The following is a 21,079-nucleotide window of genomic DNA, read 5'->3' as shown; positions in this document are numbered from 1 at the left end:
ATTTTAAAACTTGTGTAATTACCATTTACCTATTATCCATCACTTGGCTTACTTGTCATCATTTTTAGACAAAAACTTTGGGGAACATTGATGGAGTTATCACAACTATCCATGCAAACATGGATGTTTACATTTATCACAAAGTGGATTTAATCAACAGATTTCTTCCACTTGTACACAGAAGCTTTGAAGTGAGGGTTGTTTACAAGAACATAAAGTATTGTTTTCCCCAACTTTTCTTTATGTGTCTAAAACACAATGATAGTTGAGACCATATGTTCAACAATATCCACAATTGGAGATATGGAGTCAATATATTTCTCAGTTAATATAAGCCTTGATGCTTTATAGCTCCATGAATGTCAAATGACCAACAATTTTCCTAGAACAGGAAACAGAAAAACAAAGGAAGTCAAGTCTGGATTATCATGTATTTTCTGCCCTAATATTCTTAAATTTAAGCTTTTCAGAGACTATCCACTTTTGCACTGATAAAGCTGTTGAGCGCGAGGGAGGTGGACACAAATAAAATGTTTTTACTGTTTTATTTGATACGGTTAAATAACATAAAACATTCATACTGTAGTGAGAACAAACAAGTACATAACAAAGGCTTGGCGACTACCAACTGACAACTAAAGATTACTTACAAACGGCACAATCCATATATTCAGTTTGCCACAGAGCAACATGTATACAATGAAAAATGAATATTTACATCACACTTTAACAAAAGCAGAGTGGTCCATCAGAGTTTCTGAAGTTATTGTTTCTTATTCTTCTAACATCCCTTTAATTTTTAGATTTTTTATTTTTTCAAATTGTCTTTTCTGGTTATTCCTTATAATGTTTTTTTTCGATCATTTTATGTTAGATGTAGAGTTGCATAACATGAATGAGAGGTATATTTGATCATATATGTATGTATTGATTATAAAGGTTGCACTATTATTGTTTAGTATTAAATGCACAAATCTGAATATAATTTAATAAAAAATATGCATATGTATAGAAGGGTACATGTAAGGCAGACTAAGAAAGTTATGCTAGAAAATGATTGATTGACTGGGTGTAATAATAAAAGGAAGATGGTCCGGGTTCGGTCAAATAGTGATTAAACTATTTTTATTGAGCACTAGATCAATAAAAATAGTTTAATCACTATTTGAATTTTTATTTGACTGCACCTGGACCATCTTCCATTGATTATAAGAAAGTTATGGTGTATCAACCCTGTTATCATATGTTGGTCACCACATTAGCTGCCGCTAGACTGTTACAAGCTAACATGAAGTGACCTAGATGCTGCATGTTATAGGTACTATTTCTTGTAAATACTTTAATTTCTTACATGTAATAACTAGGCCATATGTTTTAATATTACTAAATATAGTACTGGAATAAATAAAGATTACAATATAATATTCTGATACACTAAAAGCTAATGTCTTATACGTTACTATCAAAATCCTGATGGGATTTTTAAGCCCAGAAGTACCAATAAGTTCATAATTGACCAACCAAGGTGTGATTATCCCCTTTAAGGATTAACCTCCTTAGGAGGCAGGGAATGATAATATACATTAGAGTTTATTGTATACATTCTAGTGCTTTGCTTTTGGATGAGTATATTGATTTATTATTTCAATCTGCCTTTTCAGGATCTCTTCTCCTTCCTATACTTTCTGACCTTTCATCAGGACCTACAGTACTTGTTACCTTTTCCTTAATGAAGTGGATTTTTCATCCTGCAAGGACCTACAGCAAATACTCATAAAACTCACCGATCATCCTATCAATTCAGCTCTTATTCAGGAAATCTTATCAATAGGTTCAGGTTCAATAGAACATGCTTTGTTGAGGCCTTCTGATATTGAGTACCTCAACTCTTAAATTGGTGCCTAGATTTTATATAGCCACCCCGACAATGGCATTCAATTGGAACAAAGATTAGATATGGAAAGATTATGGAAGGAGTGGGGTTGAGAGACAAATTTGAGGAATGATAATAAGTGTGAAAGCAATGTATAGAAGATTTGAACAGAAGAAGTTTAGATGTATGATGGACAATGGTCATAAAATAGTTGAATAGAGGCACAAAGCTACATTAGACAGGGAAGTATAGGTATGGGATCCCCAAAGAGAAATTTGTAAAAAATAATAAATAAAGACAAAATTTAATTATGCATCAGTTAAGGTGCAAAATGCAATAAATGCTGTTAACATGCAGTAAAAATAACCAATTTTTTTTTATTAAATAAGCAATTTTATTCTTTCTTTGAGTAATTCAGAGATACATAGAGCATTGATGGTCTCAGTATGATGATGTTAAGAAGATAACTAAGAGCTTACAGGTTTTATTATTTTTTTATTTAATATCTTTATTGAAATTTACAACTGTATATTTCATAATACATTCAGTAAATATGGTCTTAGTTAAAATGGAGTGTTACAAGCGTGTAGAGCAACTACCCATTGGTAGCACTTCTTACAGGTTTTAAAAATAAGAATGTGACAAATGTAATTAAACTGAATAAACTTGCATTTATCATCACAACCAATTTTTATTTATCATATTTCTACTCAAGGTGTTCAGGAAATGGCCTTTGAAATAAATATTATATTTTGTTATAGTTGATCATATGTAATAATGGGCTATTAATCATATAACAATTTTTATGTAATAATTAGAAAACAAATTGAATTATTTGATTGAAAAGTATTATAAATTGTTTCATTAAATTTATCTTTAGGTTTTCCAGGTAATCTCTTGTTTCTTGTTGGTGTACTGAGTTTAAGTGGCTTTATCTTAATTTTTGATGGCAATGATTACAGGATATCTTTCTTTTCCAATCCCTTAAAACTTCCCAACATCTTTGACATTCTCACTCTATATTCTTCTATTTAATTTTTTAATAGAAGATCTTAAGAAATCTATAGATTTCCATTTACCCTCTTATATAATAGAATCTTTGTGATTCAAACTACCAGTTTAGAATTCATTTAATATTAACCATCTCTATCCACCAATCCTCATTTATATTTTCATTTAAATAATAACTACTCCTTCACCTACTTCAAAATAAAACCACTGAATCAATGCAATCAATACCTGTTCCTATTAATAACAATTATCAGATAATTGATAAGTAAGAACTCTTTAGTAAATATTTAGCCAGATAAGCTTAAATAATGTCTGAAAAATGAAGTTATTCTCAGGAGACACTTTTTCCAGAATATATTTAGTGAAAGATAATATAAGTGAATTTGTTCAAATTATTTTTTTTTTAAATAATATGCTGGACAAGTATAAAAATTATTATTTTTTTTTTTCTGTTATTATTACAAATGTGTAAGATTACGTATATTACATAAATAAGATTACAAATAAATAATGTTACATACATATACATATATTTACATACATAAGATCTATTAATATTATACAATGAAAGCTACCAAATATTATGCAATATTATTTTATATCAAATTAAATATTTCTATAAAAGAGGTTGTAAAAATGAATAGGTTTAAAAAAAAATACACTTTTTTTGTTGTCATTATTAGTTCAATTGATATATTCTTAAATTCAAATAGGAAGCAAATCCTAACCAAAGAACGTAAGGAATCATAAGAAAACCTGCACCAAGATTTACTCTGAAGAATGTAATAGTACATGCTGCTGATACCACAAACAAAGCTAGTAGATCGATCAGAGCCTGCAAAAGTTAAAAATATTCTGAATATATGAATCATAAATTATAAATAAATATTTAACACAAAAAATGATTTAGATCAGTTGTAACTTAAATGAGAACACAAATTATAATAAACAAATTTAATAATCCTTTAACTGGAAGAGTCTTATGGAATTAAAATGGATTTAGTGAATGACACAATTTCTTCCTTATTAAACTATAATAGTTTATTTCATATCACACAGCAACGTTTCGGGAGATTTCCCCCATCTTCAGGCTGCTAAAAAACAAAATTCAACAAAACCATAAACATGTGCTTATAACAACACTAATATATCATATACACTCAAAGAACTATTTATAAATTATTTACTTGATAACAAAAAATAAACTATTATAGTTTAATAAGGAAGAAATTGTGTCATTCACTAAATCCATTATAATAAACAATTATTTTGGTCTACATTTTGGCCTAAATTGTAGGTCTTTATAAGGGCAACCATATAGAAAATTCCAACACCATTGCCTTGTGAAACACTGACACAAATACCAAAAAAATGTTTCTTTTAACTTGTATTCTCTTGTATTACTGAAATGAATAGATTTGTTAACTTAAATGTACAGTCAGCAATAAATATCATTAAGAAACTAAATTGTTGGTAAAAGCGAAATTTACCCCAAGTACTTGATGAGCACCAAAGAAAATTGGGGTCCAAGCCCAGTTCAGAAGAACTTGTGCAGTATACAATATGAGGGCAAAGGATTTACCTAAAAAAAAAAAAAAGAATATACCATGAAATTTCTATTTTATCAATTTAACATTATAGTTATAAACAAAAGCATTTATATTTTAATTTTCAGTAGACAAAATATTAAATATATCAGACGTTAATTAGTTTACTGTATATAATAATAGAATTGAAGGATAAGATAGTGAGGGTGGTGTTCAAAGTGGAATATAAAATAGTGATTAAACTATTTATGAAAAACCAATTGGGTAGATACAAATTTTTTAGTAGAGAAGAGATGATAAATTTTACAAATTTCAAAAGTTTAAGCCATTTTCTCTCGCTGTCACAAACATCATTTCATTGTGTTGAAACTTTGGCTCTTGTTGTGGAATTTAGGGAGGGTATCAAAAACCTTCTTGATGTGTCAGACCTTTAACTCTCATCCTTCCTTGCTTTTCAATTTAGGACTTTACTGCAATTAAATTAATTTGTTGTTAATTCTCTCCCCTCTCATTGTAGTTCTGTAGTACATTCAGCATTGTTTATCATCTTGTAATGAATGTTAATATCCCTACAAATCACTATATACCTAAGTGATCAATCAGTTTGCAGTTTTTGAATAGTGATTCTGGTATAAGGAGGAAATCGTAAATGTCCCAGAGAGTTACAATAGCGTATTTGAAGCAGTTTCACTTATCTACTTATTTAAGATTATATAAATGCTTAATATATATCTTGACCAGTGTCAGTAACACCATTTCTAGGAACTAGTATCAAGTCCTATCAGACTCTTCTATGTTTCTAACACAGACCATCTAAGAGGTTTAGTTTTGACAATATGAAGGCTCATTAAAACAATTTATATTGAGGAACATGGAGTGTCTCAACTGCTAAGAGCAATACTTAAGATAAACTTCATTCATGGGGTCGGGTTTGAAACCATGGAAACCTGAGGGACATGCAAAGTCTTCTTTGCTGATATTTCCAAATATCCTAAATATGTTTATGGAACAAGTTCCCTCTCCATCTGATTAAATGTGCAGTGGTTTATATATTGTAAGATCCACACACTAACTGTAAGAATAGTGGTCATGATAACTGTGGATAAATTAACATTTCAAGTTGTAATTTTGTCTTGCTTGTTGAGGATAATTCTGGTAATCCATAACTGCAAGTTCATGGATACTATTGACATTATGGTAGCTTTTTTACAATAATAAACCAATATAAACAATTTCTGCTCTTTTATTGCGTGCCAACATTGTCTTATCAATATAACTAAACTATCTAGAGCGGTCAAATAGTGTTCTGTATGCCCACCAGCATTTGAATCAGGGTGATTCAACCATCCAAAAGTGTAGATACAGGATTGGAGAGACTGATAAAATAACAAATAAACTAAAAGCAAAATATGATTAGAAAATGTATGATCTTTAATCAGAAATATTAATTTTAATACTGACATAATTATATAGTTTATCCAAAAGAATTGTCACACCACTTGACATTCTGTTTTTGCTAGAGTATTCTCATCTGTTTAAATGTTTATATGATTCACTTGATGAATTGAATGATTTTTTCTATTTTATTTAATTTTTCCTATTATTTTACTAATATAACAAGAAGAAAAACAGGGAACAGTAAGAATGAAATGTGTACTAAACATAAGATATAAAAATAATAGTGATTTAATTATTGTGAAATTATAAAACAAAGAAAAAAAAGGTTTTTAAAGAGGACACGATGAAGCCAATTTATTCTATTGTTGAGCAATTTTAAGTGCTAAAATAATATTTTTTTAATGTCTCAGATAAGAGTAATTGATATTTTTTTGGGTTATTCACTTACACAAGACAAAAGGTGAGTTTATCATAATAAGTGTTTTATTAAATAAATAAAAACACATTATGTGTTATATAATGCTTTTTTGTTTCATAAAAATAGATTTAATTTTTAATATTATTATTTTGTCTCACTTAAAGAGTCTATCTTTCAAATATTTACAAGCTGGATTTTAATGGAAATCGACTTTAAAAAATCTGTTGAAAGAAATTTTTTATACATTGTTGGGAGGTTGCCCAATAACCATGTTATTAGGGTCAGGGGAACTAAGGGATGTAGTAAATTTGATTTGGTTTGAATTGAAGTTATAAGATATCATAAGGTACATCATACAAAAAGATCATGGTACATAAGCACATGAAAGGGGAACCAGCCTATTATTTGGACAGATTTATAGGTGTAGCCTGTTGGGGGTGGCATAAACCAGAAACTCTCATTATGTTAAACATAAAGTTTAACAGGTATAAATAGGCATTACTTGTTTATATCTTTTAAACAACTATAAAGTTGGCAGTATTTAGGAAGTTCTAATTAAACATAAAAATGAGGATTACATAAATATTTTAAAATAAATCATACAACCTGAACCATTGTAGTTACTATTCCAAATAAGGAATGATGCCAATCCTATAGCTAAATATAATACAGTCCATGCAACAGGAAAAACCCAATTCGGTGGCACCAAATCAGATTTTTTGAGCCCCTAAGTAATAAAAAAATACATACATGTAGTAATAAATTCAACAATAGTGTAGTGCCTTGACACCAATATAAATAGCCTTTAAAAACAAATTAAATCAGAACTAAAATAAGTTATAAATATTATTTGTACTGTTTTAAAGCATTTGCTATAATAAATTTTACTACAATAAAAATAAAACATGTTTACCCTAAAACTGCCTAAATTCAAATTTAAATTCAGTCAATTTAAATTTATTGAACATGAGAAAGTGTTTTAAAAAATTTAAGAATGTCAAAGTATATTCAATATATCAACAGCTTACTTGATACCAGTCGTCAGGGGGGAAGAAATAACCGCAGAGGAAACCACCAGCAGCCGGAAGAGCAACTGCCACTATTAACTGGATAAAACGGCACATGGTAAATAATATAGATATATTGTGGATTACCTTACATACAATTCAGATTTATCATACGGCACTAATAAAATAGTATATATTTCGCGATAAAATTTCGACAAAAGTAATAATTAAACTTTTATTTAAATAAATAAAATTCGTTAAATGCAAATAGAATCGTCTCTGAAGTTGCTTTCAGTGAGAATATACGTGAAATGATGAGAGTATTCACATCAGGGCTATTTTTAATTGATACTGAATGAGATCGTACATAGCGATTGAGTGGTGGGAGGGAGGTGACATTGAGAAGCGAGGAACAAGTGGTTACAGTTAAACCTGTATGATTACAGTGACTTGTGGTTTCTGGATTAATCTCTTTAACGATTCTGACTAACTGTCTCAAGAATCTATCAGACAACGTTGTTTCTAACAGTTAGAAAGAATACAAATTAGTATAACAGTTTTATTTCGAATGTTAGTACTATTTTTTATCTTTTTCTATGGTTCTGATTTGAAAATATGTTTGACATTAGTATTCGAAAGATAGCTCGACGCGAACTATCCCAACTACTTACACAAGCATATTGTAGAGAATGATGGACGGTAATCAATAAAAGTACAGTCGCATTGAATTTCACTCACCATCGATTGTTTTATGATGATAAAAAATCAACGAATTGCGTCACTCACTCTTTTCAGTTCTGATTTGAAATAAAATTGTAAAAATAATTCTCAATATCTAATTCAGATTATTTAACCTACGGTTTATTACTGAAGTCTATTTTTACGTTCAATTATGAGTGCGATCGAGCTAAATTTCGGATATGATTTCAACTAATTACACGTTTTTGAGGTCTACTAAGTCGTATAATAGTCTGTATGTATGTGAACAACCTAGTTCAAAAACGATGAATTCTACGAAACTAAAATTGTATATTTATGGCAGGCATATGTCTGGAATGTGACCATAACGTTTTTGCTAAAATCGGTTTACCGAAAGTAGCCACTTGATGTAACAATCATAAACCTTTTCTTCAATATGGTTCTAACGATTTAGATTAAACTCCTACAAGTATTATTTAATATAAACTAGGTTCTATCTTCATTTAAATTGTCTGAGTATAATTTAAGGGTTTAAATGATGAATTAAAAAAAATTGTTCCTATAAAGTACCAGTAGTTTTGTTTTTGTAAAATAATTTAACATATATCATTTTTAGCAGAAAGAGGCACATATATATACTCCTAATATATGAATAAGTCCTTCATTTTAATTTATTCATAATATAATTTTTCACTGTTACTGATTATATTCATAGCTTAACTCTATTTTCTATTGAACAATTTTTAGATACCTTTTCATCTTTCTGAACATTCCATAAAATACACAATGTTTGGTATAATCGACTGAATCCTTAGGAATCAGACCCAAAAGCTTGAATACTACATAGTTATGTTTACATACTTGTTTACATATACTCTTTCCTATCAAAAACAAGTTTATATTCTTTAGGTTGTAGCTCATGTAAACTAAACGAATCCAAACAAATATAAATTATTATTTTATGCAAAAAAAAATTAAATAACTAATCAGACATCTCATTTGTTGTGCACAATTTAATATTTTGTTGCAATGTAAATAAGTTGTGGCCAGTGGTGCAATAAAAATATTTTATTACATAATTACAAATATTATTGTAGTTATATAAGTATATTTTATCTCTTTCGATTTCAACTAACCAAAATCAGTTACATAACTCCATATAACTGAATATTGTTTGTTTTGTGTTTTTTTTATTTTTTTTATCATTATTAAAGAGTCTTGAAGAAAATGAAGAGCAATAAAAACCTTTTAACCATTTTCAATCTTGTTCAGATTTAAACCAGCTTACATAAAATTTACGTAATATAAGAAAAAGGACTAGAAACAAAATCTCGAAATACATAAGTTAATTAATAAATAATTATTTATATATGAATGGGTGTATTATATTTTAATAAATAGATTTATTAAAAATATAGTCTAATATTATTAATCATATTTAGGTAGTTACTGATATAGCTGTTATATTTTGATTGGAAAGCTGTGGGTTTTTAGCAACCCAATGTATTTGGCCAGGATCACTAAATTAAAGAATTTTATTTCTATATTTACAAAATTTGAGATTTTTATGAATTATTTTAAATATTTATAGCAGATTAATCAAGTGTACCCATGAGAAACATATATGTATCGGATTTAAGCTGATATACATATATGTATCTGAATTAAGCTGATATTATAAGTGTTTTAATATGTACTTTGATGTATATCATAACAAATTTTCAATAGAAATGAATGATAGAAAATTTGAATTAAGAGTCTATGAAACAGAATTAGTTGATAATAATTATTGAAAAAAAACACTATTTTCTTTCCAGTATAACTTACTCAAGTTCCATTTTCAGTATTTATTTATAATGTTTTCTTAAAACCACTGAAATGGTTCATAATCAATAAAGATAGCTGAAAAATAGCATATGAAAATTTGAAGCGAATAGAGCAATATATAAATAGATGTTTGCCATCAATTAGATTGATCAAACAAGTATATTTATTGATTAGTTAAAAACAATGTGTAGATTTGTTTAAATTTCAACAATTCCAATAGATTTTCTTCAAATATCACATAATGTTTAAGATTTAATATAATCATTTTGTTTGTATTTTTTAGTTTCTAATATGGTAATATATTTTCAAGAATATAAGTACCTTGTTCTTAGATTTTGTAATAAATTTTAGTATCAGGAACACCAAATATTATGCTTCTTGCAATGTACAATTATCATTTAGATACAGTTTAACTGTGAAGAGGTGTGGAACAAATATAATACTTTAAAGTGGAACGCTTTTTAATTATTGAGCTACAAAACAAAGTTTTCACTAAGTTTAAATAACAACAAACTAGTGAGATCTAAATAAATATTTATTTAGCAGTTTCCTCCGTCGCCTCTTTAGCTCAGCGGCAGAGCACTGGTCTTGTAAACCAGGGGTCGTGAGTTCAATCCTCACAGGAGGCAAGGTTTTTTTGCAATACATAATTACAGATCCTAATCAATAAACCATCAATTGTCAAGAGTGAGTTGAGTTTACTGTTTTATATAAATATTTCAATTTTTTTTTTATACACTGGTGCACCAGTATCATCGAATCATAGGCAGTGTGGTATTTACAACTTTTTGTTCCGTAAACAATTCAAGTTTTACTGTGAATAGAAATGGATGAAAAAAAAAAAAAGACTAGCTAAGTTGGGTAATTTCAAATTACATTATAGTAAATAATTTATATATTTCAATTGAAGGAAGATAGATAGTCGGGTGGCAGTCAATGAAGGTATCAAAATAGTTACAAAAAACTATTTATTGAACCAACGTTTCGTCCCACTTTGCAGGGCTGATAAGAACGAAGTTCTGCCATCAGTTGACGTTGGTTCAATAAATAGTCGTTTATCACTATTTTGATACCTTTATTGACTGCCACCCGGACGATTTTCCTCCAATCTACTTTATACAGTCAACTATCTTCTTCAAATATATATTTTAATTTATAATCGTGATAAAACAATTTGAAGAGGGTTTGTAAGCAGCTTAATAACGTTATGAATTATTTGCGATTTTTTTTGTTTATAATCAGCCTCAAACTGGACTACAAATTTTCCAGTTTTTGAAATACTTCCTTGTTTAATAACATAAGTACTTTTCAAAGTACTCCTGTTTTCAGAAAAATACAAATTAGTGAACAAACTTTTTTATAAAAATATGTAAAAGAACCTGTGTGTAAATAATAAAAATACTTCAAATTTCTGGTGTAGATAGTAACTTTAAATTTACAATGGTAATGATAATAAATAATATTTATTATCATTAAAAATAAGATTATATTATATTAATATTACTTAAGTCAACACATCCACGTTTAATATTTAATTTTACGTATCTATTATATTATATGAAACTAAAGTATTTGTATTCTTGCAATTTCAATTCCTATTACACTGAAATTTTTAAAGGTGGTTTTTCTATGGTTTTAGATGTTCAATGAGGCTGGGTTTCAAAAAATACATATTTTAAATGGCTAAAAAATACATTTGTTTTTCGAATAACTTAAAAATTTTACATCTCCTGGCGGCTCATTCCAAAGATAATTCACGACCTAAAGAAATATTTCAATTGAACAAGTATTTGCAAAGTTACAGCATATTGTTTTTAGGGTATACGATTATTTTAAAAACATTCTCTGCGAGTTTTCATTGAAATTCTTTATTATTTCATCTATGTATATAATAATATAAAATTAAATACTTTGTTTGAACGCCCAAATGTCAAGAAATATTGATTCGACAAGCGTTCGTTTTGAATATATCGTGTAATGAAGAAGCCTTCAGGTCATATAGCATCACATTACGACTCTTGGAACAGAGCAGTAATGATATGAAAGTTAAAAGAAAATATTTTGTAGATAGGTGGCTATATACATTTGAAAACAAGTTTTCTCTCCGGTAATTAATTGTATTATATTTTTTTCGTAGTAATTTTTTTGTTTTTGATTTGTATTTCTACATAAATTTTAGATTTTATACAGTTAATAAGATACTTGGTCATGTACTCATCTTGTGTATAAAATAGGCAGGAATATTCAAAATTTATCGCGAATGAACCACACATCACAGATTGTTTTCTTAAAATAAAAAAAAATGAATTTTAGTAATTCATAATTATTTTTTCTCTCCTGAAAATACTGGTTCTTTAATGACAAAAATAAAATCGCATTACATAATTGTTTTCCAAAAATGGAGGTGAATCTCAGCTGATCATGAGACCTCAACTTAATAATCATGGACTACAGTCTACTATCATATCCTTGCCTATGGTCCGCCAATTGTGATATACCCTGAGTACAACTAAACATCTGAAGTGGTGCACATGAAAAAATCGTGATATTGGTAATTTATCTCCTCGTTATTACTTATCCAGTCATTGTTAGTTGAATTAAAATTATTGGCAGTAACGGATCAAGACCTCGGAGGGACTTATATTAGTGACTAGTATTAGTAGAGGTATCTGAAAAAATTACGTCTACTAACTACAATGCAAATTTGTTTTTTTCTGCCATTTTGAATTTATATTACAGCTACAAAAAAAAATTCATTTGAGAATAGATTATATGATTGACTTTAAAAACTAATAAAAAATAATAAAATGAAAAGCCTAAAATTTTCGCTTGTTTCTCAGTCAGTATAATAGCTACCATCCGTACAATAAAATTACTAAAGTAGTATACATTTTCCTAAATTTGAGGCCAAATAAAGCTCTTTACATTCAATAGTTCTCCAGATATAGTTGTTTTAAAAAGCAACTTTTTTTTTGTTAATTTTCGAAAACTTAATTTTCAATATCAAATTTTAATTTCAAATATATTATATCAGATATTATACGTATAGATCCTGCATAATATTCCCCGAGGTACAGTTTATCGAAAAATATACAAATAACGAAAAATCATCACCTTTTGAATTTATTGGCAAATATCATTATAACTACTACTCCTACATATATATTTATTAAATACTTTATGGTGCATTTATCTTGCTTCAAAGTTAGTACTAATAGGCATATGTAAGCATTATAGTAACTGAAATACAGTTTTCAAAAAACAAACTGTTTTCCCAAATAAAAAAAAAATATCAAAGTTTTGCAATTTTATTTTGGCCAATATCTCATCCATTAGCAAGCGTAGTCTTACAGATGTTCTTTACTTTAGCACTCAAATTGAGGTAATCGTATCATTAAGTAGTCTTCGGTGATTATATTCGAAGAACTATTTTCCCTGATATATGTCAAAATAAATTCATCAAATGTTGATTCCTCTTAATTCGGAAAAAAATGTTTCAGTTTTATTTGGGTTCAAATTTTTCCCAAAGAGACTGAAAGTTGACTTCAATGATTTTCAAGAGGTAGGACATTGTAGAAGTATGGAATAAGATGCTTGAAGACATTCATAACGTAACTGAGAGTTACAAAGTTGAAGCTGTTATTAATGCCAATGGTGTTCATAGAAGATAAATTCACGGATTTGAAATCCGAATGTATTTGAAATAAATGCTTCAAAATTTCTGAAATTTATTTTCTGTTTTTCACAAAAATAAAGATTTTTCAAAATTTATGTTTTGAATTGTTTTCACTTTTCATTATCCTTTTCCTAATTTATAGCTCATAATATGAAGAACAATTGTGTAGGAAGATAGGATATTGAAGGAGTAGATAAGAAAGCAATATCATGGTTTTCCCAGGTGTACTAATTCAAATGTGGAATCGTTTATATTAATTTAATAACACCTGTACCAATAATATATCAAGTATTAATGACGTAAATAACATTTAAAAAAAAATCATAAAAATAAAAGATCGCGAAAACTTTAGTTTATTAGTAAAAAGATTTTTTACTATAAAAAGCTCCTTAATGATCCATCTGAATAGAAATATTTCCTAAAAACTAATCAGTCATTAATTGTTAACGAAGGCTATTATGCGTAAAAACTGAAAATATGTCAATTATAACTACCATTATTATAAGACTTTTTCAATAAGCTTGAAAAGTTCGAAGAAATGTTAGTTATAACTTTTTTAGAGGGATCACTTCAACTCAATAGTTATACAAGATGGATTAAAATATCAAGTGGAATTAAAACCAAATGATAAAGATTGAAAACTGGTATTTGAACAAAATTCTTGTGAGTAATATAGGTGAGGTTTGCCCATACACAGATTTTAACTCAGGCTGGGAACTAAATATAGTTGTTTCAGAAGTTGTTATTGTATTATTAATTGATCCAAAAATACTATACTGTTAAAAAAAAAAACATTAAAAAAGTTTGATGAGCCCTCTAGCGTGCACCCGATTCCTCTATCGGTCGGGTCTCCAAAAGTTGTATCATTAAGAAATCGAACTTAGATTTACGGGCCAAATTATAAGAACAAAAATATTTCTAGGTCGAAACAAAAAAGTTTTTTAAGATATGGTAATGACTTGATTTCTAAAAATACGTGACATCGTACAATATAAAGCACAATAGAAAGGCGAGTAATGTCCCCACCCTTGCCTTATAAAAATATGAAATATGTTCAGTTTTAGCTGGAATATAAGATACAAATTGAATTTATAGTTCTTCTAATTTTCATTTAGAGTTCTATATCATTTTAAACTGTCTATATCACAAAAAAAAAACTTATTATATAAGTATATTAGTAAATTATTTAAAGTAGAATAAATTTTCTAAAATGTCAGCTCTAATAGATCTCTATGTTCAATAGATTGTGTTTAAAAAAAAAAATATTCTTTTTTTTCAAATGACGAAAATTCAATATTCTGTGGATTTTGGCGAATATCATGGAAACTGCTGCTCACATGAAGATAAACATTATAATCTAAATTATAGTACATTTAACTAGCTCTAATTTAGATGTTAATAGGCGTATCCACGTTTAATAGATATAGATATATATATATTTTCATTAGCCAAGAGTTTTTTCTGAACAAAAAAAAAATTCAATGTTTTGGGATTTTATTTTTATTCAAAATAACTACTACGTGGATGGCAAATCTATTTCGAAAGTAGACATTTTTAAATACCTCGGCTCCACAATAACACCAACAAATGATCAACGGAATGAGATAAACCAGCGTATAACAAGGGCAAACTTCACTCTATCAAGAATACTGGAAGATTATTGATTGACCGTGTGTATAGATGAATGGAATATGGTCCGGGTGCGGTAAAAAAAACTCAAATTTTTTTTTACCGCACCCGGACCATATTCCATTCATCTATCAAGAATACTGTCCCGAAAAATGTATATACGGTGATATACGGTTGCGAGACATGGCCTCTATCAGGTAGTCTAGAAAGCAGAATCGAGAAATTTGAATGGAAATTCCTTGGTTGCAAACACTGGGAGGAAAAGAACTAATAGGTACTTCTCAGTATATCTCAGATCTACCCGATAGATATATCGTAGCTTATGTGCCGTGCCTTACATTTTAAATAGTATTTCAATATTGATTATATAACAATTTCGCATTAAATAATTCGTTCAAAGCAGAGTGTAAAAACTAAATCTCATTTATGTCACTTCGGCTTATTACAGCATCCTTTCCTGGATAAGTGGTTGATTTTTGTGAAAAATCCGTACGTCAGAAATGGCTGGGTAGAGGGAAAAATGAAAATAACAAACATAATTACTACAATATTTTCTGTATTGCCTTAACTAGTACATTTGACAATATTTTTTCGCAATGTCAGGAAAAATACTATCATACGGTGTTTTTCTTTTTTGGTAATTTTTCATGCAGACTTTTTCGCTTCGTTGGTGGCACGGAGCGCCATTAGGTTTCTTGATAAATCTAATTAAAAAATGAAATGAGATCTTTCTCTCAACTGAACATGATCGTTACGAAGCTATGGACTAATGGTTCAGGAATTTTTGTTGCTTCAAATTTTATTTGCGAAGAATGTCTGTGTTGGCGTGAATGGCTTTGAGAGAATCATATGTTGTACCTTGAGTGTTGCATCGCTGTTTGGTAAAAATAAAAATGTTATTATTGTACTGAAACCTGGTTTATTTAATATTTACAATCAGGAAGAATGTATTAATAAGTTAAAGAATTGAAATGATGACAGCTAGTGAGGAAACCTATATTTACAAAGATATTACATTGTCATATGTAGATTCATTGTTAAGGTAGTACATAGTGAATTTTAAATAAGCTATATAAATTAGCCATAGAGGATAAGGTGCCATCAGAAGTCCTGCTTCAAGGTTCACTTCCAAGAATAGGTACGTGCAAAAGTCAGCGATGGGTATCAGTGCTGTAACAATAATCAGGCTCTAGAAGGAACAAATTTTATCAAGACTTATGACATACACTTTTTAAAAATGGATTATGTTGAGATTGGTACCCACAGCAGTCAGTGACTTTAATCGGAAGAATATTGGAATCCAGGCCCAGGTGAGTCCCAGTAGCACCGCGTAGAGCAACAAAGGTAAAAACGATTTCTCTGTAAGTAATAATGGAACAATGTATCAATAATTGTATGATTCTCCAAAAGCTAGATGGAGTGAATATCATACTAAATGGCTAATATTTCGCCAAATATTTAATTATATTCAACCTTAACCAATAATTTCCGCACAGTACTAATATCACAGCTACATTTTATTACTCTGTAATTGCTAATAAAAGAAATATATTTATTAAAAACGAATTTCCATTCTTTAATGAACGAGATTCCTTAATTTTGCTCACCCCTTTACAAGCAAGATGTGTTGTATTTTGTTATCTCGACCATTTAAGCAAAACTAGATTCTTAAGAGTTATTGCTTCTACGTACTCAATTAACGCAACATACCTCTTTAATCAAGATGTAATTAATTTTTTTTTAATTGCGCATTTATATCGGAATTGATAAAGATGGCTCCAATAAACTGGCTGTTTTTATATATTTTATTCTTTCAGATTTTTTATAAATATGGCTTATAAAATTTTAATTATGTGGCAGTTGGTTAATTTAATTTCAGATTCGCACATAATACGGCAGTGGTTTTACCTGCGATGTTAGAGTTATGTATGTGTCGCTAAAGTGTTGAAAATAGCATTTAAAAAATCCCTTAGTTTGTCGTAATTGGGCCCGGTAACATGTAATCCGTCGTACATCCACGAGGGCAAACATGGCTACAACTCTAATTTACTCGGAAAATTAAATAGGTTACATAATATTGCCATTTTGTGTGTTTAATTTAAATTCGATTCATTTGATCGATGGGAGATATTAAAGAAATATTAATTGTTTTTTTGTTGATTTTTTCAATTCTAAACAATAAAATTTTAATTTCGAATTTAAGCCCTGTTTGAATATTTTAATTAAGATGAGATCTGATATTAAATACCACTTAATTTTACATTGATCTATCGAGTTTAATCAAATCGTAAGACCAGTATTAGAGAAAATCCTAAAAAAAGTGTAAAATCGACTGTATTAAGTAGCGTTTCCTGTTGGTCGATTTTTAAGAAAAAGTTTCTATAACATACCAAGCATCCATATGTCCTAAATATCTCAGTTTCGTAAGACTTACCGTTTTTGAGCTGGTAAGTTCACTCACACACAGGCATATGGACACTGACCATTTTGTGTGAGTTGGTTACTTGTACTCAGGAGAACTCAAAACTTATATTTACGTCAAAAACCTGAATTCCAAATTTTTAATTCTTCTCCTTACAGGATATTTCATATATAGTCAAGCGAATGTAAAAATAAACAAAACATAGATCGTATAGCTGATGAATAATAAATATTTTAAAAATACAGAAACAAGTCTTATAGATTAACGTAAAATATGTTAGTACAAAGAAATAACTGGAGAGGATAGACGATTCTCTTGTTACCTGGAGTTTTCCATACGATGTATGATGCTAAACCCATTGAAACCAAGATAAATATCCAAACAGTATGGAAAATGTTGTTTGGAGCGATCCACATTGGTTTTCGTAGTCTCTAAATGAAAATAAAAAAAAATAATATAAAGATTGTCTTTTTATTCTAAATGTAACGTTTGTATGTGTCACTTGTCTATACTTGATTAAGTAAAAAAAAAAAAACTTAGTGTTCAATCGATAATTTCTTACTGCAATGCTTGGATGAAGGAGTATAATGGTGAAGGTTAGCTCCCAGGCAAAGAAAGCTTTAAAGGTGGGTCTTATGAAGGACTCCAAGGGCGTGTAAGAGGAGTAAGAACCAATCATCTGCTTTCTTATGTTTCAGTTTAGATTACAATGGTAGATATTAATATTGTAGTGCCCACCGTATAAAAGGAAAAATATTCTTTTATTTTTGTATGTACGCATATTTTTTTTATATACACGTACGTAATACATACAATAATTAATATTGTATATTCTCAAATATTTACGTAGGTAAACAAATAACATAGACATGGTTTATTTATGTCACATTGGTGTGTTGAATACAAGATAGGATTTAAGACCAAGTATACAGTGGGTGTATTACTGCTTTGCCCTAGATTCTGCTAGGGACCAAGTCCTCTTAGACACTCAGTGCCACTCAGTAAATAAGTGTCAAGGATCAAGTCCCCAGAGACAGAGCGTGTGACAATAAGTCGGGTGTCATCTTCTTTTACCCCACAGTGGGGCCTCCTATTGGCAGAACAACACAACCCCCTTGGGACACTTAGAAAACAGATCATGAGTTCAAGACTCCAAACCATAAACTCTTTTTTTTTTGTTATTTCATTGATTTTTTTTTTTTATCAGTAAATTATTTTTTTTAATATTATCATTTAAGAAATATTTTATTTTAGTTCTTTTATTAATTTTTTTTTTGTATAATCTGAAGATCCTTTTTGTTTTGTTTTCAGGTTGCTATTTAAAGTTTTTATTTTGGTAAAAAACTAGCCTCTAAATAAAAGCTTATTTATTGGTATTTTTTTGTTTATTTAAAACTGACCGGCAGCCTTGACAAGTTGATTTTATATCTCCCACTGCCGTCACAAATATTAACCTCAAATTAAAGCTAAGCTCCGGAGAAGTGTCTAACACCCCACATTATGGCTTCAGTTTTGTTTTTTTTAAATTTTATTTTAAGGATAGTAGGGAAATCCATCCCCTTGCTACAATTCCCTGTGGTCCATGTTCTGTAGTTGTGGGTTATGATCTACCACTATGACTACTTGTTTCATTGGATCACAGCTGTTGAATTATTCTAGCTGTAGAGATAAACAAATCCCCCAACGGATCTTTTTAAGTTGACGTCGGTGTCTAACTTCACATAAATTGGAATTAGTTTATTATTCACGACAACAGACCATATGGTCTTTTCGTATCTTGGTAAATAAATACAACCTTTAAGGACTTAATACACTTATTTATTACTAACAGTATACAGGAATAGATGCAAACTGAAAACGCGTTCAACAAAACATTCAAGTGAGAGTGGTTATAGCCAGTATTGTACAAACATAACCTTAACGTTCTGCCAACTGTACATTGTTACAAACATGGTCACAACGGTATAATAAGTGTCACCCTAAAAAAACCAATTGTTCGAAAACCAATTTTACAATGATTTCGAGGAATACATGGTAGCAACATTAAGAGTTGGAGGACTTACCCTGAACCAAGCACTGCTTGTCGCCGAGAAATGTTTGTCTATGACGGAAGTTACGGCGGTTGGAATCGACAGGAAAGCCATCACTATTATCACCTCATCCAGAAACATACCATCAGAAAGCTTTTTCGTCGGAATTTGTTATACATTTGTGTTGTTTTTCTTTATTAATTTGTCTAATTGTGATCCGATATTTTTTAAATCTGCATTGTACAATTGTCTACATGTCACTAAAGTAACAGATGAATAAATATTTAATGATTGATGGAACACATTATTGTAGCCAATTATCTCTTAATGGTTATATACCCAAGATATTTGATACACGAGGTGCTCTACATTCGATTTCGAGACGATTAGTCGGGGAAACTTTTCAACTTATTTTATGCATCACTACGATAATATTAGTTCTCTTAGTTTTATTAGTCACCATATGTTTTAGTTTCCAATTGTTCATCCCAGCCATTTAAAAAAAAGAATTATGGAGCGGTCCCAGCCCAATCCCTCATAACGCCATGTTGCAAAGGGAAGGGCACTGTAAATATGCATGTATATGTGTATACGTTTCCTTTGTATATATTGTATTTGCTTAATAAATTAAAGGAGGTAAGAAAAAAAACCAGTCATTTTCAATCTTTCTAAATAAAGGACTCTATTTCAAGAAATATTCTTAACTTCATTACTACTTATCCTGAAAAAATGTAGGCAGATCCTGAAATAGCATAAATATTTCATCGTCGAATGGACTAGTTAGTATCTAAACATGGGCATAACTTAGCTATGGATGAAGCTAATAGCTAAAATTGCCATATTAACGACACTTATTCATGAATGAACTATTGATAAATAAATATCATATTCATAACAATATTAGCTATTAGTTTCAACTATAATTTTTGCCCAAAACTGGTATGCCACTTTTTTCTGATTTTCTCAGTACCCATATTGCTATCGATAATATACTTTATTTGGAGTTGAATTTCTATTCCAATTAATGTACTATATTTAGTATGGACGTCACTATTCTATAAAATTAACTAGGAGCGTGATTAAAGCTCAAAGCTACCTTCTATACGCAAACATCTTGTAACCTGTAAAAATCTGTAGCGACGCTACCTATGAGCGATGAGAAGAACTACCACCTGAGAGTGCTACTCATGTTGCTAATTGTTAGATATCAATTTGTTGATTTTAATTTTATATAATTTCAAGTTTTGATTTCACAAACCATTAAATATTATTATAGTTCTAAATATATTATTTCAATAAATAAACACAAAAGAATATACTGATACATCATGAAGTAATTTTTTACAGGGCTCTCGACAAACCTTTAGACAAGAGCTTTAATACAAGCAATGTGTTGACACACTTTTACGAATATATAATTGTAATTGTTAAGAAATAAATAAATAGGAGGTTAGAAAAAAAAACAAAACTTTTACGAATAAGGCCAAAAAGCAATCCAAGGTATCCTGATAGCTAGCTGTTCATATGGCACACATCTCCATA

At 29.2% G+C, this 21,079-nt stretch overlaps 2 protein-coding genes, 1 long non-coding RNA gene and 1 other non-coding gene across 6 annotated transcripts in view; 2 read left to right on the top strand and 2 right to left on the bottom strand.

The window, feature by feature from the left end:
- The window catches only part of LOC106677980 (uncharacterized), an 8,055-nt gene extending 5,665 nt beyond the window's left edge, over positions 1–2,390 (top strand). The window contains exon 5 of the long non-coding RNA XR_001342681.2: positions 1,662–2,390. This is a non-coding gene — a long non-coding RNA (uncharacterized lncRNA). The remainder of the gene's footprint in view (positions 1–1,661) is intronic.
- A 154-nt stretch (positions 2,391–2,544) lies between these two features.
- Positions 2,545–7,565, bottom strand: LOC106677979 (translocator protein). The gene is made up of 4 exons (XM_014416221.3): positions 7,276–7,565; positions 6,854–6,974; positions 4,375–4,466; positions 2,545–3,719 (listed from the first exon to the last, which is right to left on the bottom strand). Exons 1-4 carry the CDS (start codon positions 7,369–7,371, stop codon positions 3,564–3,566), a joined length of 465 nt encoding a protein of 154 aa, XP_014271707.1. The 5' UTR covers positions 7,372–7,565; the 3' UTR covers positions 2,545–3,563.
- Positions 7,566–10,337: 2,772 nt separating this feature from the next.
- TRNAT-UGU (transfer RNA threonine (anticodon UGU)) lies at positions 10,338–10,409 on the top strand. The gene has a single exon. It is a non-coding gene; the product is annotated as a tRNA-Thr (tRNA).
- Positions 10,410–16,067: 5,658 nt separating this feature from the next.
- On the bottom strand, positions 16,068–19,989 carry LOC106677964 (translocator protein). 3 transcript variants are annotated; one of them, XM_014416193.2, is made up of 5 exons: positions 19,877–19,989; positions 19,571–19,797; positions 17,830–17,938; positions 16,350–16,444; positions 16,068–16,274 (listed from the first exon to the last, which is right to left on the bottom strand). In XM_014416193.2, exons 2-5 carry the CDS (start codon positions 19,676–19,678, stop codon positions 16,086–16,088), a joined length of 501 nt encoding a protein of 166 aa, XP_014271679.1. In that variant the 5' UTR covers positions 19,679–19,797; positions 19,877–19,989; the 3' UTR covers positions 16,068–16,085. The 3 variants fall into 3 exon arrangements, with proteins under 3 accessions (XP_014271679.1, XP_014271678.1, XP_014271680.1); XM_014416192.2 differs by having other exon boundaries at positions 19,571–19,984; XM_014416194.2 differs by having other exon boundaries at positions 16,068–16,255; positions 19,571–19,981.
- Between the last annotated feature and the right edge of the window lie 1,090 nt (positions 19,990–21,079).

This window comes from Halyomorpha halys, unplaced genomic scaffold, assembly GCF_000696795.3.
Source record: "Halyomorpha halys isolate HHAL.00 unplaced genomic scaffold, Hhal_1.1 Scaffold116.1, whole genome shotgun sequence".
Classification (NCBI taxonomy): Eukaryota; Metazoa; Arthropoda; class Insecta; order Hemiptera; family Pentatomidae; genus Halyomorpha; species Halyomorpha halys.
Note: the sequence above shows the minus strand (reverse complement) of the source record. Positions and strands in the feature narration are given on the sequence as shown.

What these genes read in the sequence shown, in the direction of transcription:
- LOC106677979 (XM_014416221.3), bottom strand. Translation starts at nt 7,371, where the DNA reads ATGTGCCGTTTTATCCAGTTAATAGTGGCAGTTGCTCTTCCGGCTGCT. An exon ending in TAGTAACTACAATGGTTCAG is followed by an intron (nt 4,467 to 6,853) that starts GTTGTATGATTT and finishes TTTTTTTTTTAG; the next exon opens with GTAAATCCTTTGCCCTCATA. An exon ending in GTGCTCATCAAGTACTTGGG is followed by an intron (nt 3,720 to 4,374) that starts GTAAATTTCGCT and finishes TAACTTTTGCAG; the next exon opens with GCTCTGATCGATCTACTAGC.
- LOC106677964 (XM_014416193.2), bottom strand. Translation starts at nt 19,678, where the DNA reads ATGTTTCTGGATGAGGTGATAATAGTGATGGCTTTCCTGTCGATTCCA. An exon ending in CAAGCAGTGCTTGGTTCAGG is followed by an intron (nt 17,939 to 19,570) that starts GTAAGTCCTCCA and finishes ATTTTCATTTAG; the next exon opens with AGACTACGAAAACCAATGTG. An exon ending in CATCGTATGGAAAACTCCAG is followed by an intron (nt 16,445 to 17,829) that starts GTAACAAGAGAA and finishes TATTACTTACAG; the next exon opens with AGAAATCGTTTTTACCTTTG.